This window comes from Cricetulus griseus, chromosome X, assembly GCF_003668045.3.
Source record: "Cricetulus griseus strain 17A/GY chromosome X, alternate assembly CriGri-PICRH-1.0, whole genome shotgun sequence".
Lineage (NCBI taxonomy): Eukaryota > Metazoa > Chordata > Mammalia > Rodentia > Cricetidae > Cricetulus > Cricetulus griseus.
In genome coordinates this window covers 44,494,305-44,518,799 of record NC_048604.1, presented here as the reverse complement: position 1 = coordinate 44,518,799, position 24,495 = coordinate 44,494,305, and the positions used below count along the sequence as shown (strand labels likewise).

The window sequence follows — 24,495 nt, the reverse complement described above, 5'->3', positions numbered from 1 at the left end:
CCCCCCCACTGTCAGCTGTTGGTCTTAACATCGCTTGAACGCATCAAAAGGAGGGAATTGCACCACCTCGGCGAAGGTTGGTATGGGAGGGCTTCACTTTTAGGTGGGAGTAGTAGGGATCACCAAGAGTGACTGCTGTGAGATTCGGGGGCTCCTCTCTATCTTCATTTCTAGGGTGTATACTATTTCCTCAACCCTGCACCTGTTTTCCCTTGGGCAAAAGAACATAGAGGTTTTCTCTTAGCTGAGCTGTTCCACTCAGCGTTATGCACCAGTGTCTCTGTGTAGTTGCTACAGGAGGCAACAGAATTGTATGAGACTGATTTCCTCCTTTTTTTCTCTTTCTAGATCACCTGCAGTAGCTGCTTGGTGGTGCTGGGGTTGCTGCTGACCAGTGCACTCAACAGATCTGCACCCACCTAGGACCTGTCCATCGTCCTCTGGCCTGGCCTCGCCTCTTCTGCACTGTATCTGTGTTATTGACTGAGATTGTGCTTGGGTAGGAATCTTATTGGTTCCAGATTGGTGGTTTATTCCTGGTACTCACTCTGTCTCTTGGATCATCTAAATAGCAGAGTGTGAAGATACAATACTGTGACAGATCTCTTGTTGACACTGAGGCTTTGGTAGCCATTCTTAATTTAGCCTTCTCTCTAATTTGTACCATGACTGGGGCAGAAATTGAGACTGGTTCTCATTCCAAGTCTGATAAGAAGCCTCAGGAAGAGGTTATGGGTGGGGCTAATGGAGAGAGTGAAGTCCCTCTGGTGGTCAGACCCAAAGTCAGACCCCAGGCTCCAGCAACAAGTGGAGCGAGGCCCAAAACTGAAACTAAGTCTTCTCGGGCAAGGCCTAAAACTGAAACCCAGTCAATGTCTGGAACAAGACCTAAAAATGATGCACAGGCAATGACTGGAGCAAGGCCTAGATCTGAGGCCCAGATAATGACTGGTGCCAGGCCCAAAACTGATGGCAGAGCAGTAGGTGGTGCTCGTCCTAAGACTGAGGCCAAGCCAATCCCAGGAGCAAGGCCTAAGGATGATGCCCAGGCATGGGCCCAGAATGAGTTTGGGGCTGAGGCAATGCCACAGGCTGAGAGAGCCCCCTTATCTAATGCTGTGACATGGCCACTGGTCAATTCTGAGTCTACATACATTACTAAATCTAAGAGTCTCTGTATGAATAGAGAACTGGTCAATATGGACAATGAAACCTTTCCTGGGTCCCAGGGTCAGGCTGGTATCCCGCCCTGGTTTCTAATACGGGTTCTTGGTGCTATCCCAGGCCCAGAGCCAGGGAGGAAACCTCTAATGAGTCTGGGTTTTGGTCAGCAGATGAATCCTCTAATATGTCTTCTTTCTGGACTGGAGAGGAACCCAGTATCAGATCATGGCCCAGGGAAGAGGCGAATACTAGGTCCAGGCACAGGGCAAAACATCAGACTAATGCCAGGTCCAGGCCCAGATCCAAACAAGATCCCTATATTGATTCTTGGTCTGGCTCTGAGGATGAGGCAGGCAACCCATTCTGCTTTTGGGCTGGAGAAAATACCAATGAGTTGTTTAGGCCCAGAGGCAGGGAAGAGGCAAATGTGAGACCTAAGATCAGGACAAAGAGAGATGACTATTTTGATTCTGAATCTGAGGATGAGTTCTATAAAGAGTCCTGGTTTCTGCCTGGAGAAGAGGCTAATAGATTCAGGCACAGAAACAAGGAAGAGTCTAATAACATCTTGAAAAACAGAAACCAGAAAGATGTTAAAAACGGTGACAGGGTCAAACAAGAATCTAGGTTTGATGAGGAAGTCATTATTGGGTCCTGGTTCTGGGCAGAACATGAGAATAGTTTGGAGGCTGGAGCTGCAGCAATCTGTGAATCTGAACTAGGGGCTGAAGAGGGAGCCATTGGTGGATCCTTATTCTGGAATGAAGAAAAGCCCACTTTGGGGGCAGTGGCTAGAGATGAGGTCAGGCCTGAGTCTGAGGAAGAGGCCCTATTTGGGTCCTGGTTCTGGGATAGAGATGAGGCCTGCTTTGACCTAAATCCCACCCCTGTGTACAAGGCTAAGAGCAGGTTCAGAGATTCTGCTGAGGAAGAGCTTAATGTATCATCCAGGCCCAAAACCTGGGGAGGTTACTGTTGAATTCAAACCTGGTCCTTGCCATGATTTTGGCTTTTCTTCCACAAACCCCTTTAGAATCCCTGAAGGGGATTCTGAAAATGCTGAGGCAAAAGCCAAGAATGTGGAACTTGGTGCAGAGGGGGAAGAGCAGGAACCTGTGCTTCAGCGTAATGCGGGAACCCGAGTTCCCATTTCAGTATGATCCCTCTTACCGCTCAGTCCAGGAAATTCGAGAGCATCTTAAGGCCAGGGAAAGTGCAGACCCTGAGAACTGGTCTTGCACTTGCATACAGTGTGAGCTTAAAATTGGCTCTGCAGAGTTTGAAGAGCTCCTTCTGCTAATGGACAAAATTCGCGATCCTTTTATCCATGAAATATCTAAAATTGCAATGGGTATGAGAACTGCTTCTCAGTTTACCCGAGATTTCATTCGCGATTCTGGTGTTGTCTCACTTATTGAAACCCTGATGAATTATCCGTCCTCTCGAGTTAGGACTAATTTTTTGGAAAATATGATCCACATGGCTCCACCTTATCCAAATCTAAACATGATTGAGACATTTATATGCCAAGTGTGTGAGGAAACCCTTGCACATAGTGTCAATTCGCTTGAGCAGCTAACTGGAATAAGGATGCTTAGACACCTCACTATAACCACTGATTATCACACACTGATTGCCAATTATGTGTCTGGCTTTCTTACTTTGTTAACCACAGGCAATGCAAGAACAAAGTTTCATGTTCTGAAAATGCTGTTGAACTTGTCTAACAATCCTCTGGTGGCAAAAAAGCTATTCAGTGCCAAAGCTCTGTCAATATTTGTGGGTCTCTTTAACATAGAGGAGACAAATGATAACATTCAGATTGTTATTAAGATGTTTCAGAATATCAGTAATATTGTGAAAAGTGGAGCAATGTCTTTAGTGGATGAAGATTTCTGTCTTGAGCCACTCGTTTCTGCATTCCATGAGTTTGAAGAACTAGCTAAACGGCTGCAAATCCAAATAGACAATCAAAATGATCCCGATGAGGGACAGTAAAGTCCATGTGATTAACCACCTTCCAGTGATCAGCCTTATGTTCCCAAAGAGCCCCAAATAGTGCTTTGGTGTTCACAGTCTGGTTTTGTGTTGTAACTTATATTTTAATGCTAATGTTAACTTGTGAAACTCTTGTTGTGAGCTGGATCATTTGTGGATGCCAAAATGAATATCAGAACTGAAAACACATTTGTTGATATTTGTCCTACTGCCCAGCTTGTGATACTTCTTAGTGTTGAGCTCCCAGTGAACCAAGTCATATGAGTAAGCTATCCTGCTATTTGTTGTTTAAACATGTGGTTCTTTACTTGAGTCTGTGTTTTCAATAAAGTTCGATGTTGAAATTGGCATAAATGACCCTTCTTCACTTTAGAAACCAGATGCAGATACATTAGATACATTCAAAAATAAATGATTAGTATTAGAACAAGCACATGCTTACTAGAAAATCCTATTTTGGGAAGGGAGATTCCTGTGGGCTTTGGTACTCAACAAATACCTGAAAGAAGTGGGACTTAGTCACTGAGCAGTAAGCATGCTTGGAAATGAACCATGGTGATGTGAAGAAAAGTGTGTGGTAGGAAAGTAAGTTCCACTGACTTGGGTGAAATAAGTAGGAGGAGCTTACAGAGTAATACAGTTGGAAAATTAGGATAAGGTAAGTTTTGAGGAACTGCCAAATCTAAAGTGCAGTTAATGATTCAAAGTACAGATTTTGCTTCAGTACAACCTTGATGGCGAATGAAAAGACTAATTCAGTTTGTGGGTTGTGACCCCTTTGACAAATCTCTTTAGCCAAAAACATTTGCAGTCATAACAGTAGCAAAATACAGTTATGAAGTAGCAACATAAATTAAGTTTATGGTTGGGGGTCACTATAACATGAGGAACTGTATTAAAGAGTCACAGCATTAGGAAGGTTGAGAGCCAGTGTGTCTTATTAGATAGTCTCAGAAGTAATATTTCCTGTATGATGATAGTCAGAGAAAAGTATTAATCATGAAATAACTATATATGGATTGATTTATTGACATGAAACTAATTTTACATATAACAAACTAGAGAAGAATTTGGTGTCACATTTTAAAAAATAGACATTACTTTAAAATTTGTGTATAAATAAAATGTCTGAGTTCATATAGCCCTTATTTGGAGTAAAATATACAAAGCTAAATTTTTAGATACATGCATTGAAGAAATACAAAATTTAGCAAAACACACAAAAGTTGATATGTTCCCTTCTGTTGACTGTAGTAATAGGTGGGAATGCTGGGAAAAGGGTATGCTTGTATAAATGATTAACCTAAATTGTTTAAAAGTTCAGAGATAAAGTGATTTAGAAAAGTTATAAATGAATGAGACTTCAGAACCAAGATTACTAAGTTGGTATTAGGCTGTTGATGGTACAAAAATGAAATTTCTCATGTAATTATTACACTCAAACAGTCAATAACATTTCCTTTTTAGGTGGCAACAAAGTTCTGAAACTAGACAGTGATGATGGTTGCAACAAGCTTGGGAATTTACTTATGTCACTGAATTGTACACTTTAAATTGATTAAAATGGTAAGTTTTGTGTTCTGTGTATTTTGGCACAACAAAAATACCACAGACTACAACAAGCCTTCATACAAGAGTATTTCACAAGTCAGGAATGACTTGTGAGATAGAGTACAACTTGTGGGAAGTAGAAAATGTTTCATTATTTTTAGACAGGAGAAAACATTTATTTTCTTTTGTCTGAGAATGCTATGTATTTTCAAACAGATAAAATGGGAGCACGGTGCAAGAATTTTACCAACCAATGAACAACTGCTACGATCAAGAAACAGTCAAAAGGGAAATGTATGTATGCCATATACACAAGATAAATATAAAAATAATATATATCAGACTTCATATGCACAGGGAATCAAATGGTAGGATAATATCACAGAATTATATAAAAGCTGATTACCATCTTACATGCTATACCTTGGAACATTTAATGTTATCTATACTAGTGAACAAATCTTTCTTTTTTCCTTTTTTTCTTTAAATTAGAAACAAACTTGTTTTACATATCAATCCCAGTTCCCTCTCCCTCTCCTCCTCCCCTGCCCCCCACCAACCTCCTATCTTATCCCCTTTCTGCTCCCCCAGGGAGGATGAGGCCTTCCATCGGGGATCTTCAAAGTCTGTCATATCATTTGGAGCAGGGCCTAGACCCTCCCTGGTGTGTCTGGGCTGAGAGTATCCCTCTATGTGGAGAGGGCTCGAAAGTTTATTTGTGTTCTAGGGATAAATACTGATCCAGAGGCCCCATAGATTATCCAGACCTCCAAATTGACCACCTCATTCAGGGGGGTCTGGGTTAGTCCTCTGTTAGTTTCCCAGCTGTCAGTCTGGGGTCCATGAGCTCCCCCTTGTTCAGGTCCCTCTTGTTTCTGTGGGTTTCTCCAGCCTGGTCTTGACCCCTTTGCTCATCACTCCTCCCTCTCTGCAACTGGATTCCAGGAGTTGACTATAGGTAGTAAGCATAGTATCTACAAGTTAGTATAAGCAAGGATGAAAAGTAGCTCAATCAATAGAATATGGAATCCCATGTGTATACTAAAATAGTATCTAGTAACCTGTATTGATTTTGCCCAAACATTGTAGAATGTACCTGGCAGTGAAACATTTTCCCACTTAATGTTTATGAAATTTAGGATTAGGACAAAGTGACAATTTAGTCTCCCTTTACAAACCACAAACCATAACAGGAATAATTACCATGGTAGAAACTAGAAATTAAATGTTTGTTATATTGATATATGTTGAGATTTCTGTGTTTTCATATGTTTGAACATTATTCAAATTACCATTAAGAATCATTGCATGAAGCTGGGCGTTGGTGGCACACACCTTTAATCCCAGCACTCGGGAGGCAGAGGCAGGTGGATCTCTGTGAGTTCGAGACCAACCTGGTCTACAAGAGCTAGTTCCAGGACAGCCTCCAAAGCCATGGAGAAACTCTGTCTCGAAAAAAAAAAAAAAAAGAATCATTGTATGACCTGACTCCTCAGTATATTGGGGCACAATTAACGAATACCGCAAAGGAGTCAGAGCAAGTTTGATGAACAGATGTTTAATACGAGGGTACTCACGCGATGGAGTCAGTCCCTACAACCAGGCAAACCAAGGAACAGAGAGTGTTGCATTCGTGTAACCCTCATATTTAAAGTCACTCTGACCATGCCCCAGTGTGCGTGGTCTGCATCACCTGTGCCAGCCCCCAAGAGGGCGTGGCAAAAATTTCCCCTACACCTCAGGGAATTTTCATTTTTTTTAGGCCAAGCACTCTCAGAGGGCAAGCCCCTAGGCTTCAGGCTGGAAGCTTTGATTACTAATCCAGCTAGCCTTAAATTGTGTCTTCAGGGTAAGAAGGTTCACGTTCCTCTGGACAGGAGCTCAATTCCAGAGGCAGAGTATTCTGTTCCAGTGCTTCAGAGCTACTACAGATGCTCTGTAGTCTTGCTTGTCCGATGGGGAGTTGTATGACGAGGCCTTTGCTTGGACACACAGCATTGTGCTTCCTGTCATAGAGAAGGAAAGGAGAGCCATATATTGACAATAGGGGTAGGTAGAACAAGGGGCAGGAGGTTAAGGTGGTTGAGCTGGTGTCCATGTTGTGTTAGCTTGAAAACCATTTTTATGTATCCAGAATGGTAGTGTTGATTGGATGGAAGAAATCATCCCTCAGTCAATCAAAGGTATGTTTGCCAGGTCAGGAGCTCAACAAGCGAGTACTAGTCATCCTGTAGGATGGATTCCTTTGGAAAAACAGCAATTGCTAATGAAGTGTGTAGGAGATGAGAAATGGCATCCTTTGGGTGGTAGTGGTTCAGACTAGATGATAGTGTTTGAAATGCCTCAGACCCCCCTCACTCCTTCCTAACTTCTGAATTTCATCTCTAGACTCCTACCCCATGCTGTATTTGTATTTCTTCCCTCCATCCTTCCCTCCCTCCCTCTTCCCACTCTGTGTTGGGGGAGGGTGGTGGTCTTATAGGTAGAATTGGCTTTATAGGAACCCAGAGAGGGGAAACTGTAGTAACAGAGGCCACTTTGTTTCTCGTGATGTGGTCTCTTATTCTCTACTTTCTGTCTGATTTCCTTAATGGTAACATCCAGCCACTGGAGATGTCCCAGGGCAGCTAAAAATTGAGAAGAAAAGAATGAACATGATACCTGCCTTTTCCTCCAGAGTTCCAGCTGGCCAGGGATAGACTAGAGAAATTCATGTCATCCAGCAAAATCTAGGGATGAAGACAGGAGACATAGAGTGAAAGTAAGAGCACTAGGTTCTTTTTGCTTTGTGCATAGAATTTCTCATTGGGATTCTCTAATCTTAACCTCTAAAATGTTAAGTCCTAAGTCCTAGGCAGCAGCTCCTTCCTATTTAGAAATATATGTTGCTGGCTCTTGTGAGACTCCCCTTTTTCTGCTGTCCTGCATCTGAGATACATGTCTTTTGGGTCCTAAGGAAATTACTTCATAAACCTGCATAGTTTTTATTCTTCACACTATTTTCTATCTTCCTTGTATTTTGCTCCTTTGTTTCCATCCTAGATAGCAGTCAGTTGGTACATTCCTGTCTTTTCTGAGTAGTCCCCCATATCCTCTGAATACCAAGTAAATGAAAACAGTTCCTCAGTTCACATGACAATATATGTGTATGTGCTTTAAAAAAAACAGTTTTCCCAGTTCTCTGAAAACACCATGTACATGGCCTGCAATTTAATTCAATACATCGCTAGCCAAAGCTAGTAAAGGCTCCACAGTTTAAGGGCTCAGTGTCACAAGACTGCCTCCAGTGTCAGATGACAATCACACATGGTGAATCTTCGGGTTACTCACACTTCTCTCTGCCTTGGCTACTAATCACAGGTTTTTACAACTATTTTCTTGTTCAGGAATTTGTTACAAATATTCAGAAGAATCCATGGAAACCCTTTAATGTTACTAGTTTATAATAAAAAATTCTAAAGTCTGTCAGTGACAAGGTAGATGAGGTGGTATTTGGGGCAGTGTCTAAAAGGCTACAAGATACAGGAGGTGCTGTCCCCAAGGAGTTGCAGTGCCCTACCATTCAAGTACATGAATGCATTTACCAACCAGGAAACTTTCCAGTTCTTATTAATTAAAATAATTAAAGAAGTTCAGTTATATATACTTGATTAATTAAATAACTGACCACTGGTGATTAACTCAATCTCCAATTCCCATTGCTGTCCCTGAAAGTTAGGGGGTGTGGCTCAAAGTTCCAGCTCTCTAAGCATCATGTCTAATTTTTTTAATGTCTGTTTTGGTCTGGTTTTATTTATTTATTTCTTATTGGTGACCAGCCCTATCTCAATGCTACTTAGGAAGCTTAGTCACTCTAGAGATTCCAAGATGCTTTTACTCTTAGGATCTCATGTATTATGGAGCAAGGAGTGAAGGCCAAATATTAAAACATTCTCATATTGTATCTGCTACTGATGAAAATCTAAGACTTTTTGAGTTCTGTGCAGGAGTTGAGAATGAAGATCCCTGCCTCCTCTCTTATTTTTTGATAGATACAGTTGTCTATATTTATAGGGTACACTGGGGTAACTCAGTATATGTATATAATATGTATTGGTGAAATAAGAATGATTAATCCCATCTCCTCAAGCATTTGGTGTTATTCTCTACCTTCTGTTCATCAGAATTCTTGTGATATTAGTGTTGTGGTTTTCATCTCAAGACCTGTTTTCTCTTGTCTATGTCAGTGTGTTCCTTTTAGAGAAGATTGGAAGCATCATGTGGCATAGTAAAGACTGTCTGATCTCCATCCCTGGTTCTTGACACAGAGCTTAAAAAGCCTTGCAATTTCCTGACATACAAGAGTAACAAGATATCTTTGTTGTGCTGTAGGATGTGAACAGTTACCAGAAGGAAAAGGTCCTATTATTAGTTTAGAATTTGGGGCTAGCTGAAGGTCCAAGGAGGAAAGTGGGGCTAAGTATTGAGTTCAATCACAATGATACTCAATCATGCTCATATAATGAATCCTTCCCCAAATACTTAACTTCAGAGTGTTAGGGAGTTTGCCTATTGTACTTGCTATAAAAGTATGAGAATTTGAGTTGATATTCCTAATATCCATGTAAAAATCGGATAATGGCACACACTTTTAAACCCAGGGCTGAGAGCCTGAAAGCAGGAGCCCAAGACAGAAGGAACCCTAAAGCTTTTTGGCCAATCAGTTTAGCCAACTGGTGAGTAGCAGGTTTAATGAGATATCATTTCTCCAGAAATAAGGTGGAGAACAATAGAGGAAGATTCTCCATGTTGGCCTCTTACCAAACATACTTCCAAATGATATATGTATACATGCTTACCATAATCCCCACATACGCACACTAAAAGTAAATTAAAAAATCTTATTTTCGAGGCTAAGTAGAGGTCCCTGGTTCATAAACATACTGTTATATAAGAAAGGGAGATACACCCTGACTCCAAATGGAGTGGGCATAGAAGCTGTGATTAAGACCCTTCTACACCTTGAATTATTCCAGTAAATTATGAAACCCAATGTTGGAACCTCTACATTTATAACTTGTCAGTAGGAAGTATAGATGACTCTGAGAATTATGACTGGCATTTGTCTCATCCAGGGATGGTAGTTGTTTTGGTGACTCTACTCTTCAATATCTGGGGTCTGATTGATTTTGAAGAACTGATGTAAGAACAATTGTGTCACTATCTACAGTTTTACAAGACACCTCCAAATTAATATATATAAAGCCAATATCTTGATCCTATATGTCTTAGGTTGAGTTACAATGGAGGAAGAGCCTACTTGCGTAGTATATGTAACACATACAATATGTGACTTTGTGTTATTCACTTGTAATTTAGGTAATTTCTAATGTTATCAGCCTTATATTTTACTAGCACCCATTCGTCCTGGAAATCTTGTCAGTATTGTATTAGTGTTTGTGGAACTTAAATTTTAGCCTGGCAGGTTATGTCTAGCTTCCATAGCTACTGCCAAGAAAATATTTAACCAATTCATGCCTATCAAATTTTTAATTACAACCACAAAACAGTTGTGTGTACGCACATATGTGCATGTGCTAATAGGGAAAAATAACAATAATGGTTTGATCACTCTAGGTATTTGGAGAAGGTAGAATAATCTCTCAGGTTTTTCCAGTTATGAACACTTAAACTTTTTAACTCTAGTTGTGTCTTTTACTTGGAAGATGGTGTTACAATTTGGAAATAGAAAGGTTGAGCTATAAGAAATGCCAATAACCCTTGAAAACCTTGATAGAAAAATCAGTTGATATTATATAGATGAGATCTCATGGAAGATTGTTTTTTGAAATTGATGCAGGGTCAAGGACTGGTGGGTAATAGCATTTCACCCGTGCTGTAAGAAGACACACTTAATTCATTCATATCTGAAAAGATGGCAAATCTCATTTGATGATAACATTTTAGGACAAGTAATATCTGAACTGGTCCTGATGTTACATAAAATGCTTATAATATTTATCCAAAATGGTGAGAGAAGAAGACTATAAATGATGAGCTTTTTATTCTAATCTAAGGGGAGGAATTTGATGGAGACATCCATTTAGGGCTGAGTGTTCCAAGGTCTCTCACTCTCTGTGTAATGTTGAGTTGTAGGTCTCTGTTATTTGTTCCCCTCTACTGCAGGAGGAAGCTTCTCTGATGATGACTGAGGAAGGCACTGGTTTATGAGTATAGCAGAATGTCATTAGGAGTCATTTTATCACTATATATTTTTTCTTCTTTTAGACTAGTATTGTTTGGTCATTCAAGTAGTGTCAAGTATGGGTTCCATCTTGTGGAGTAGGCCTTAGGACAAATCACTTATTTATTATTTACTTCCACAGGCTTTGTGACATCACTGCCCTAGCATATCTTGCAGGCAGGATCACATTGTAAATTAAAGGGTTTGTGGCTGGCTTGGTGCTTATGTTTTTCTTTTGATAGCATGCAAAGTACCTTCCTGTACCAAAGACCAGCTTGACATCTCCAGGTTCCGTACATTGTGTAGGTGTTGTCTTCAGTAATGGGGCCTTTCTGTCAGTTTGTGGAGAGCAACCTATAGTCTTGGCAGTGGCCTGGGTTGTTTGGGGATACCCATGGGGAACATTTGAATAACTCAATTAGATATAACCCAATCACAGTACTGGAAGATTCATTTGGTGACAAAATATGGCCAGTAGGGACTCTCTTCCCCATTATTTGGCAATTTCATTTAGATCACCTTCATTTATGTATATATTTCTAGGAAGTTTACTGTATTAGGTTTCCATACTCCCCCTCAAATAGCCCTTAATTTTAGCTCTCTCCCTACATTCCCTCCCACAACTCCCTGTATCCTCCCTGTCCCTACTTGCTCCTCCCATTCTTCTCCCCATTTTCATACATATTTATTTTATTGCCCTTTCCTAAAGAGATATATCTGTTCCCACTAAGCCACTACTCTATACCTACCCTCTGCAGTTCTGTGGATAAAGATTCTCAAATATGGCCCACTAAATCAACTAAGCAGGGCTCACATGGGCTCACAGATACTGAGGGACTCTGTATGGGTCTGCACCAGGTCCTCTGCATGTATGCTATGTTTGTTTAGCCTGATTTTCTCGTGGGACTCCTAACAGTGGGAGTAGATGTGTCTCTGAGTCTTTTACCTGCTCTTGGAACGCTTTTCCTTCTATTGGGTTGTGTTGCCCAGCCTCATTATGGGGGCTTTTACTTTGTCTTACTATCTTGTTTTGTCCTGTTTGACTGTTATCTCTTGGAGGCCTGCTGTTTTCTGAAGAGGAAACAGAGGAGGAGTGGTTCTGGGGGAAAGCAGAGGAGGTAGGGATCTGGGAAGAGTGGAGGGAGGGGAAACTGGTTGGAATGTATTGTATGAGAGAAGAATCTATTATGAATAATAAATATTCTGCATATGAATGAAATCATGTAGTATATCTGTGACTTATATATTTCTCCTAACATAGTGGATACCAGGTTCTTTTAAGGTATTGTAATGGAACTCCATTTTTTATTTTATTTTACTTTATTTTTGCTTATATATATATATATATATGTATATATTTATATTTATATAAAAAGAGCAATAATGACAATATGTTATGCATCAATAGCAGCAACAGCTTTTTCAGGTTCTGCAGTCCTTTGAACAAAAATTGTAGAGACATCCAGCACACTCCATTTAAAAAAAAAAACAAAAAACAAAAGCAAGCAAACAAACAACAGCAACAACAAAATAAAAAACAAAATCCCAGAAGACAGCACAGTACTGTTACTCTTGTGGTACTTGGCACCATTTTTTTAATTAGTTTCTCTGTCATCATCTGGGAGGAAACCATTCTGAGAAACATCATTAAAAACAGCTCTGATAAAGCATGGTCATTACATAAAGCAGGTATCATAAAGCAGGTCCACATATGAGTGAGTACGTATCATGTTTGTCTTTTTGTGATTGGGTTACCTCGCTCAGAATGGTTTCTTCTAGTTCCATCCATTTTCCTGCAAATTTCAAGATTCCATTGTTTTTTTCTGCTGAGTAGTACTCCATTGTGTAAATGTACCACAATTTCTCTATCCATTCTTCGGTTGAGGGGCATCTAGGCTGCTTCCAGTTTCTGGCTATTACAAATAATGCTGCTATGAACATGGTTGAACAGATGTCCTTGTTATATGAATGTGCTTCTTTTGGGTATATGCCTAGGAGTGGAATTGCTGGATCTTGTGGTAGACTGATTCCCATTTTCTTGAGGAGTTGCCATACTGATTTCCAAAGTGGCTGTACAAGTTGGCACTCCCACCAGCAGTGGAGGAGTGTTCCTCTTTCTCCGCATCCTCTCCAGCATAAACTGTCATTGGTATTTTTGATTTTAGCCATTCTGACAGGAGTAAAATGGTGTCTCAAAGTTGTTTTGATTTGCATTTCCCTGATGGCTAAGATTGTTGAACACTTTCTCATGTGTCTTTCAGCCATTTTAGATTCCTCTATTGAGAATTGTCTATTTAGTTCTTTACCCCACTTTTTAATTGGGTTGTTTGGTGTTTGGGGGACTAGCTTCTTGAATTCTTTGTATATTTTGGAGATCAGCCCTCTGTCGGATGTGGGGTTGGTGAATATCTTTTCCCAGTCTGTGGGCTGCCGTTTTGTCTTGCTGACTGTCTCCTTTGCCTTACAGAAGCTTCTCAGTTTCAAGAGGTCCCATTTATCAATTGTTGATCTCAGTGTCTGTGCTACTGGTGAAATGTTCAGGAAGCAGTCTCCTGTACCAATTAATTCAAGGGTCTTTCCCACTTTGTCTTCTAATAGGTTCAGTGTAGCTGGATTTATGTTGAGATCTTTGATCCATTTTGACTTAAGTTTTGTGTAAGGTGATAGGCTTGGGTCTATCTGCAGTCTTCTACATGTCTGCCCCCAGTTATGCCAGCACCATTTGTTGAAGATGTTCCCTTTGTTCCATCATATAAATTTGGATTGTTTGTCAAAAATCAGGTGTTCATAGGTGTGTGGGGTGGAACTCCATTTTTTAAATCACAGAATAGTATTTCTTTCTGTATATATGATATTTTCCTTACCTGTTTATCCACCAATGACCAGGATACTTTGATTTGTTGTAGTAGATCTTATAAATAATACTGCTAAATAATTAACTTATGAACTTAGATTTATACCAGTAGTGGGATTATTGGGTCAGCTGGTATTTTCTTAAGATACACTTTTAAAATAATTAATAGCACTTTTTAGTTTTTGCCATTTTGATAGTAGCCATTCTGACTAGAATCATGATGTGTTGGCTGATTTTTATCAGCTGACACGAACATTGACATAATTGGGGCAAGGAACCTCAACTGAGAAAATACCTCCATTAGATTGCCTGTAGGCAAACTTGTAGGCCATTTTCTTGGTTAGTGACCAATATAGTCTTTAATGTATTTTAAGTTGATTTTGTTTTGTATATGGCAATAAATGAGGATTTAGTTTCATTTTTCTCCAGGTGGATGTCAGTACCCAAATTGAAACGATTGCCATATCTTTTCTAAAAAATTAAATTTTAATTACATTTTTTATTTCTCGTGTGTGTGTGTGTGTGTGTGTGTGTGTGTGTGTGTGTGTGTGTGTGTGTGTGTGCAGGTTTGTGCACGAGAGAGCATTTTTGAGGGAGGTTTACATGGAGGTCAGAGGACAACTTTTTTTGTTTTTCAAGACAGGGTTTCTCTGTGGCTTTGGAGGCTGTCCTGGAACTAGCACTTGTAGACCAGGCTGGTCTGGAACTCACAGAAATCCACCTGCCTCTGCCTCCCGAGTGCTGGGATTAAAGGCGTGCTCCACCAACGCCTGGCTTTCAGAGGACAACTTTTAGGAGTCAGTTTTACTTTCAATCATGGGGATTGTATATTGTGGAATATTTGTGTATACTATAAAGATGTTTCTTAGCCTAAGATGCCTTCTAATTGGTTTAATAAAGAGGGGAATGGCCAATAGCTAGGCAGGAAAGTATTGGCAGACTTCTGGGCAGAGAGAGAATGCTGGGAAGAAGAAAGGCGGATTTTCTAGTGAGATGCCAGGGAGACACTGAAGAGGTTGGACATAAGGTACAGAGTAGAGGTAACAAAGCCACATGGCAGAATGTATATTAATAAAAGCTGGTTAACTGAAGTTAGAAGAGCTAGTGGGACAAGCCTAAACTAACGCTAAGCTTTCATAATTAATAAGTCTCCGTGTCATTATTTGTGGGATAGTGGTCCACAGAAAGTCTGACAAGAATGCTTGCTAAAATTGTCAAGTTTGGCAGTAAGCGCCTTTTCCTGCTGAGCTATCTTGCCAGCCCCTGTGTTCTTTCTCTATTGTGTATTCTTAGCACCTTTGTAAAAATTCAGTTGGCTGTAGATGCACAGATTTCATTCTAGAGGTTTTAATCCAGTCCATGCATCAGTTCTGATGCCAATGTTATATAATTTTGGTAACTGTAGTTTTATAGTCTATTTTAGCTCAGGTAGTGAGATGACTCCAGCTTTGTTCTTATTGTGCTATTTGACTTGAGCTAAGAAGTTCTTTTGTTGTTTTTTATTAATTTATTTTATATATTTTAATTAAAATATAATTTTATCACTTTGTTCCTTCTCTTTGTTCCAGTCAGTCCCTTACAGGTTCCCTGCCTCTAACTCCTTCCATGTACCCACACTCTCAAATTGGTAGCCTCTTCTTCACTGATTGTTATTGGTGTGTGTGTGTGTGTGTGTGTGTGTGTGTGTGTGTGTGTGTGTGTGTGTGTGTGTGTGTGTTTCCACATGTACAAGTATATAAATACATCTCACTGGCTATGTTTTAGTTTATTATGTATATATGGTTTCAGGGATGACCAGTTTTTATTAGACAGAAAGTTAGTCGGCTCATCCCTGATAGAGGCTAATTCTCCCTCTTAGCAGTCCTCATGCTTGTAGTTCCTTGCCCAAGGATGTGATCCTGTGAGATTTTTCCCCATCTGCCTTAGCATGTCTATTGATAATACCATTCTTCAGATCTTGTTCATGGATCCATTTCTGTAGGAGACTTCTTGGTACTGTGGCTTCAAAAACCTTTCATGCCCCTCTTCTATGATGTTTTCTGAACCATAGATGAAGGAACTGTGATTATATATGTATGTGTGTATGTATGTATTGGGGTGAAGCTTCCCAGGATTTACTGATGTCTGCATGTGTCCAGTTGTGACTTCCTATGATAGTCTCCATTTGTTGAAAAGATAAGCTTCTTTGATGAGGGGTGGTAGCTGCACTTACTCAGTTTCTGCAGTTATTCCATGTTAAATACTCATACATGAAGATTTGGAGCTAGAAACTGCAGATGAGAGAAAATATGTATAGCATTTGTCTTTCTGGGTCTGAGTTACCTCACTCAATACAATCTTTTCTAGGTCTATCAATTTACCCACAAATTTCATTTTTCTTTTTAGATGCATAGTGTTCCATTGTATGCAAATCTTCATTATCCATTAATCTATTGAAGTACATTTAGGTTGCTTTCATGTCCTAGTTGTTGTTATTAGGGTGGCAGTGAGCATGGCTGAGCAATTATCTGTGGAGTATGATTTGGAGGCCTTTGAATGTATGCCAAGGAATGATACATCTGGGTCATATGGTAGATTTATTTTCAGTTTTTTGAGAATTCACCATACTGGTTTCCAGAGTGGCTGCACCAATGTGAATTCCCACCATCAATGAAGGAGGGTTCCCCTTTTCTCACAGTTGTGCCAGCATTTGTTGTCATTTGTTTGAATATCTTAGCCATTCTGACTGGGGTAAAATTAAACATCAAAGTTGTTTAAATTTGTACTCTCTAATTTCTAAAGATGATGACCAATTCTGAGGTATTTCTTAGACATTATTTATTCTATTTAGACCTCTCTGTTTAGAACCCCAGCCCATTTTTTAAATCAAGTCATTTATTTCCTTGACTTTTTTGAGTCCTTTGTATACTCTGATGTTAATCCTTGTTCAGATATATGTCTGGAAAAGATTATCTCACATTCTGTGGGTTTCTTCTTCACTCTATTGTTTCCTTCCAGAAACTTTTTAGTTTTATGAATTTCCCATTTGTCAGTTGTTGGCCTTAATCCGTGTGTAAGTGAAGTCCTATTCAGAAAGTCCTTTTCTAACTTAAATCTTATAGGGTACTACCTGCATTTTCTTCTATTAGTTATAGCATGTAATATTTCAGATTGAGGTCTTTGATCACTTGGAGGTAATTTTTGTGCAGGACAATAGATATGGGTCTAATTTCATTTTTCTGCCTGTGGACATCCAGTTTACCCTGCACCATTTATTGAAGATATTTTTAGTATAAATTTTATTTTCTTGTTGTCAATTATCCAATAGCTGTAGGTATAGTACTCATGCTTGGGTCTTCCGTTTTATTTCATTTCTTTCCAAGTCCATTTTTTTCTTTATTAGTTCAAGTTAGGGAACAAGCTTGTTTCACATGTAAGTCCCTTCTCCCTCTCCCTCCCCTCACCCCTATCCCTCCTCCCCCACCCCCAACCTACCCCCCCCCATCCACCCACCACTCCCTAAGCAGGGTAGGGCCCTCAACGGGGGCTCTGCAGAGTCCACCAAATCTTCCTGTGCTGGGCCTGGGCCCTTCCCCATGTGTCCAGGGCCAGAGTGTATCCCTTCATGTGGGATGGGCTCTCAAAGTCCCTTCTTGCACCAGGGAAAAATACTAATCCACCACCAGAGGCTCCCTGGAGTGCAGAGGCCTCCTTATTGACATCCATGTTCAGGGGTCTGGATCAGTCTTGTACTGGCCTCCCAGACAGCATCTGGGGTCGATGTGCTCTCCCTTGTTCAGGCCAACTGTTCCTGTGGGTTTCTCCAACCTGGTACAGACCCCTTCGCTCTTCATTCCTCCCTCTCTTCAACTAAATTCCAGATTTCAGCTCAGTGTATATCTGTGGGTGTCTGTCTCTGCTTCCATCAGCCACTGGATGAGGGCTCTAGGATGGCATAAAGAGAAGTCATCAATCTCATTTTAGGGGAAGGGCTTTTAGGTTATCCTCTTCACCATTGCCTGAATTGTCAGATCGTGTCATCCTTGTAGGTCTCCGGAGATCTCCCTAGTTCCAGATCTCTTCTTGGACCTAAAGTGGCTCCCTCTGATACGGTATCTCTCATCCTGCTCTCTCCTCTATTCTTTCCCCAACTCAATATTTCTGCTCCTCCATTTCCTCTCCTCTCCTCCTCTTCTCTTGCTCTTATTGTGGCAGCTCCCTCTCCCCTACCTCATGCTCCCAATTAGTTCAGGAGTTCATGTCCCTTCCATTCCTGGAGACCATTATCCCTTAGAGTCTTTCATGTTTCCTAGTTTCTTTGGTGAAGAGGATTATAGGCTGGTAATCCTTTGCTCTATGTCTAAAATTCATATATCAGTGAGTACATACCATGTTTGTCTTTTTGTGACTGGGTTACCTCACTCAGGATGGTTTCTTCTAGCTCTGTCCATTTGCCTGCGAATTTCAAGATTCCATTGCTTTTTTTCTGCTGAGTAGTACTCCATTGTATAAATGTACCACATTTTCTCTATCCATTCTTTAGTTGAGGGGCATCTAGGTTGCTTCCAGGTTCTGGCTATTACAAACAATGCTGCTATGAACATGGTTGAACATATGCCCTTGTTGTATGAACATGCACTATTTGCGTATATACCCAAGAGAGGAATGGCTGGATCTTGAGGTAGACTGATTCTCATTTTTCTGAGCAACCACCATACTGATTTCCAGAGTGGTCTTAGAAGTTTGTACTCCCACCAGCAATGGAGGAGTGTTCCTTTTTCTCCACGTCCTCTCCCCATATCATATTGTGTTTATTACTCCAGCTCTATAATGTATCTTGAAGTCTGGAATGACAATCCTTCTAATACTGTTCTTTTTGTTCAGGATTGTTTTGGCTCTCCATTTTATAGTTCAGTATAAATTTTAGCATAGTATTTTTTCTATTTCTTTGAAGAATGAGATGAGGATTATTACTGGGATTGCATTGACTTTGTAAATGCCTTTTGTTAGAATTGTCATTTTCACATTTTCTCCCCTTTCCTGGCTCTACCCTCCTACTAGTTTTCTTCCTTTTCCCAGTCTCACTTCCACTTTCAAATCATATATAAAAATGGCTTTATCCAGCCCTTGGTCATCATTTGAAGTTAGGTAGCATGCCTCTATTGCAGCCCCAGTTCATGGTGGCCGTTTTATGTAGGGAGCAAGCTTGTACTTTTGCCTGGGCTCCAGTTTGCCATTTGAGGTTAGGGAATACATCCTGTACTTCGGGCCAGCTGTGGTGCACCATTTGATATTAGGGGCTGTGCCTGTATTCACGTCCCAACTCCTCATTGCCACTTGAGGTTTTGTAACCCTCATTTGAAGCATGATGTGTCTTCACCCCATGCCATCCTATGAGGTCACAGGGTCAGCCAAGAGTCTGACCCCAGATCCGGTCTCCCTCCACCCAGTGCTTCCTTATTTATATAATACCCAAGGTCAATGTAGCAACCTATTGCTTGTCCCTCACCATCCATGCCTCCCTCTCCATATCCTATTATCTTTATATCCTTCAAGGAATACAAACTATCCTAGTTTACAGTCTCTAGGACTCAACCTCCCAAGAGATGAGATGGCTTTACATTATGCCTGTGCAAATCTTTGCTTGTTTCTTTCCAGTGTACCTTTAAACAAATCTCTCATATATTCCCCCAAGTGTTTTTAATTTGTTTCTATCATTGTTCCTAAGCATGTTCCTTCCTTTATATCCTGTCAAGCAATCTAATACTAATCACTAATCCTACTATGATTTCTTTCTTCTTTCCCTGATTTTTGTCATATTCACAATAACTTATATACTATTACAAATATAAAGGGACACTAATAGTGTGTAGTAAAATATATATGTATATATATTTTATATGATGAATGTATATATACATGACATACATGTAGTATATAGTAATGTATAGTAATATACACATATGTATAATGTATATATATGCATACATAATATATATATATAATTATACACTATTGGTGTCCCTTTATTTTTCCAATTAAAAATTAATAAAGAACTATTTTGTAGACAACTGGTTCTCAATGTTCGTGGTGCATTTACTGCTCGTCAGTGAATACAGTCAGGGTCTGCTTCCCTGAATAACAATCTAAAAGAGGAAAACATCACCTCAACCCTACTACAATCTAGTCTCTCCTGAACACTTCAGACACTTCCACTAGAAATAAAAGGTGAACCGGATTAAGCATCAAGAACAACAAAATGCTGTCATGCTAAGCAGTGCTGTAATCCCAGTTGGGCATGTCACAGTGGAAAACCTCAAGACAACTGGTCTTCTCCAGAAATAACTAATACTATAGTAATGGCTCCAGTGAAAATAATCCAGACAAAATTCCAGACACACAGTTTAAAAAGGCAATAATAAATATGTTCAAACAAGTCAAAGAGGAAACTAAATATATTCCAAGAGAACATAAACAAATAGCTAGATGAGAAGAAGAAATCAATTCAGGATATAGATATAAAATTCAATAAAGAGATTGAAATGGTAAAGAAAAAACTAAACTGGATTGATGTTGGAAATGAAAAATATAATAGACCAAATGTGAGGATCTGGAGGAGGTGGAGATATATGGAGATAAATGGAGAGGGGGTGGATATGATCTAAACACACTGTATTCATATATGAAGTTATCAAATAATAAAATTAAATGTTCAGTAGAGAGCTTAATGAATAGAATGGGTCATAAGAAGGATAGAATTGTGGGGGTGAAGACACAATACTGGTATTGGAATAAGACTCAGTCAAAGTCAGGGATACATGAATGGAACATTCAAGATCTTTAGGACACCATGAAAAGACAAACTGTATTAATTATAGGCATTGAAGAATTTCTTGTCAAAGAAATATTATCAATGAAACGATAGAAGATAATCCTCCAAATCTAGACAAAGGTTACCATCCAGATGTAAAAGGCTCATAGAACACCAAAGATGTAGGACCAGAAAGAAAACCCCCATGCCATGTATCTAAATCCCTAAGCCATAGCTAAAATAACCTAAATATACAGAACAAAGCAAGTATATTGAAAGCTGCAAGAGATAAGACCAAAGTCATGTATAAAGACAGGCCCATGAAAATAATTCTGGCTTTGCAATGGAAACCTTAAAAGCCAGAAGGCCTTGAAAAGATATATTTCAACTTCTGAAAAATCAGAACTGCCAACCCAGTCTAATATGCCTGGCAAAACTATCTATAGTAATTGAAGGAGAAAGAAAAATTTCTGTGACAATGCAGGCTAAAGGGAAATAAACACACCTAAAAGGCTACAGAGAAGCTAGTAAATAGATTAAGATAATGGTTAAACAAAAGCAGACTGTATTGGAGAGATGGTTCTGCAGTTAAGAGCATGTAGTGCTCTTGCAAAGGACTACCCATATCAGGTGGCTCACAAGTACTTCTGACTCCAGATCCAGGGAATCCTATGCACTTTTCTGGCTTTTGGGGCATTGTACTCGTGTGCAGAAGACCACACAGAAACATACATATACACATAATAATTGTTTTAAAAAAGAAGACTATTGCCATGGACCACCCAGCTGGGTATGGGAATCCCTGGGATGAGGGTCCTCAAAGAATAGGTGGATAAGAATTCGGTGGTGACAAACAGAAACAGAGAGGCAGTTTGAATCTGAGTGTATTTTGCAGTTCTCAAACAAGGTTTCTTATAGAGATGTTTTCTCGGGGGATGTTTTTGTTAAACAAACCCAAACATGACATTATTGTTACTTGGCACAGTGATGCAGAAATCTAAAACACAGAATCATTCTGGGTTAATCAAAACACAAAATTGTCCTTGATTAATCAAAACATATGACTGTCCTTGACTAACATAGGATCATCCAAGGCTAACTACATATTTCTTAAATCAAATTAATATATTTTATTGTCACTTATTGTTTAACATCTATTACCTAGTTCTTGTGAATTTTTTGAAATATTAAGCTATTTTAACTATTTCAACTCTTTGTTATTAAAAGCTTTCAGTACCAGACACTTAAGCCCACTCTCGATGACACATGTACATCCATATGGAATTTTATTGTTGGGAAAATTTTTTACTAATTGTACTTACATGAATGATGTGAATGATTTGGAAAACGCTGGTTTTTCCTGAAATGAAGTCATGGTTAGTGACCCCATCTCAGGGGATGGTTTCTTATCTATTTCTTTTGTTTAAAATGTCAGCATAGGCTTTTAGGAGCATTTCGTTAATGTGAAAAAAAGGAATAGAAGAACAAACAAAAATTGTCACGAGAATCACAGCCCAATATTTTTCTCTGGCTAAGAGTTCCACAACCGTTTCCAGGAGACCTCCTTCTTTTGAAGTTATTGCCTCAGTCTGTGGAACTTGTCACACAGAATCTACTGGATTTGGTGTGGCAGACTATGAGACACCCAAAACTATAAAATGACAGGAACACCTTTCAATAATGACCAGATATTAATGGTCCTAATTCTCTCCATCAAAAGACACATGATAACAAATTGTATTAGAAAACAGGATCCATACTTTTTCTGTCTTGTTCCTCTGGCTCTTAAAACTGTTTTCACTTTCTTTTCTGAGATGTGGCCTGAGCCTCAGGTGTTGAGGCTATATTGTAGATTAGCAATTGAGCTTACGCACCCCATAATCATTTGTTCTCCAATTTTGGCCAGTTGTGGATTTAGTTTAAAGAATGTTTGATGAGGGGTGAATGCTACACTGGTGTGGGCATGAGGATAAAAGTATTTAAAATGCAGTTAGAAATTATACTGGCTTAGCAGTTATCCTATAGAAAGGAGTGTTTGTCGGTTGATTAAATACTTCTTTGGTGTTTTCTTACTTTTAACACATACAATCGCTGTTCCTCATTTCCTCTAGAATGCGGCCATAATTTTGGTGTAGCACTTACTATTCAGTACTGGAGTGCATAAAATGTGTTGCTTTCTCTCAGGAGAACAAGAACTCTTGAAGGTAGGGACTAGACTTGGTTCTAATTCAGCTAGTTAGTATGTGATATGGAAGAGTAGATTAAACTTCTTTTATTTAAAAAGTAAAAAAAAAAATTATACTGGGTTAGAAAAGTGGTCTTAATAGGTTCTTCTCTAGTCTCGCTGATCTCACCAGTGACAGTTTTACACTACCAGGCATGAGTTATTTCCTCTTGAGCAGGCTTTATTAAATCCAATTAGAAAGTTGTTGATGATCCTTCAAGATATATGTTCCACTATTGCACGCTTGGGGACATCTTGTCCTCTGGTCATTTTTGTGGTTCCTGGGCTTTACAACTCAGTAGGGATATTTATTTCTATTGTTGGCATTGGCAGTGCACAGCACCTTTGGATATTATGCGAGCTAGTCCTCAGGAAGTAATCCTCCAGGTCAGATACAGCTCAATTCCTCCTATTTGAAGTGTATGGTGCCTTCAGAAACGGGGTTTTGTCATCAGGTTCAGGGCAATTGCAACAGACTCTATAGTTGGGAATCCCATGTACTCCTGACTAACAACTTGGGAAATTTTCCATGCCTAGAAGTGGGTTTTTTGTTAAATGGTCTGTGGTTTTGGGGGAGAAGCCTTATCACTTCATCTGTCATAACTGCATGCAAACTGTGGTCCGTATATATATACTTAAATATCACACACACACACACACACACACACACACACACACACACACACACACACAGTGAACATATGGCATTTCTGAACATCCTTAGTATTATTTATCTCTACTTCCTCACCCTCTGTATTGCCCTCCCTTCTCCCAAGTTAAAGCCCCCTCATTTTTTCCACTTACCCACAATAGCACACCTCCCCATGGTCCCTTTTCACTTTCCTGGTGTCCAGGTTATATATTCATGTCTAAAGATGCTGAGCTGGGATCCATAAATAAGAGACAAAGTGCAGTATTTGGTTTTTTTTCAGAGTAACTTCACTCAATTTAATACTTTGTAGTCCCATCTACTTACCTATAAATCTTGGGATTTAATTTTTCTTTATAGTTGAATACAATTCCATTGTGTATATGTGCCATGTTTTCTTTTTTCTTTTTTGCGTTTTTCTTTTTTCTTCTTGTATATATTTGAATTACAAGCAAGATTGAATTACATGACGATCCCAGTTCCCTTCTCCCTCCCTTCCTCCTCTACCACCCCCCAACCAAAATCCTACCTGTCATATGTCCTTTCTTCTAATCTACACCTGACTCAAAATTTCTGCTTCCTCATGACCTCTGCATCCTTCCTTTTCTTCCCTTCTCACTCTCGTAGCTTCCTCCCCCCTCTTCCCATGTTCTCATTTTTGCTCAGGGGTTGGTGACCTTTTCCCCTTCTCCAGGGGACAAAGTTTATCTCTTTTAGGGTCCTCTTTGTTTACTAGTATCTCTGGCAGTGTGAATTGTAGGCTGGTAATCCCTTACTCTATGTCTAAAATCCACATATCAGTGAGTACATATCATGTTTGTCTTTTTGTGATTGGGTTACCTTGCTCAGAATGGTTTCTTCAAGTTCCATCCATTTTCCTGCAAATTTCAAGATTCCATTGTTTTTTTTCTGCTGAGTAGTATTCCATTGTGTAAATGTACCACATTTTCTCCATCCATTCTTCAGTTGAGGGGCATCTAGGCTGCTTCCAGTTTCTGACTATTACAAATAATGCTGCTATGAACATGGTTGAACAGATGTC

At 39.5% G+C, this 24,495-nt stretch overlaps 2 protein-coding genes across 3 annotated transcripts in view; both read left to right on the top strand.

Annotated features, from left to right (window-relative positions):
- Positions 1-361: 361 nt before the first annotated feature.
- The window catches only part of LOC100767015 (basic helix-loop-helix family member b9), a 45,228-nt gene continuing 21,094 nt past the window's right edge, over positions 362-24,495 (top strand). For both annotated transcript variants that reach the window (XM_027432963.2, XM_027432965.2), the window contains exons 1-3: positions 362-499; positions 4,630-4,728; positions 4,930-5,007. The gene's annotated coding sequence lies outside the window, so the exon portion shown is untranslated. The remainder of the gene's footprint in view (positions 500-4,629; positions 4,729-4,929; positions 5,008-24,495) is intronic.
- Gprasp2 (G protein-coupled receptor associated sorting protein 2) lies at positions 499-4,558 on the top strand. Its single transcript, XM_027432961.2, is given in 4 exon segments — positions 499-1,254; positions 1,257-2,127; positions 2,129-2,296; positions 2,298-4,558. Coding segments are annotated over 4 exon segments (2,493 nt in total). The 5' UTR covers positions 499-665; the 3' UTR covers positions 3,163-4,558.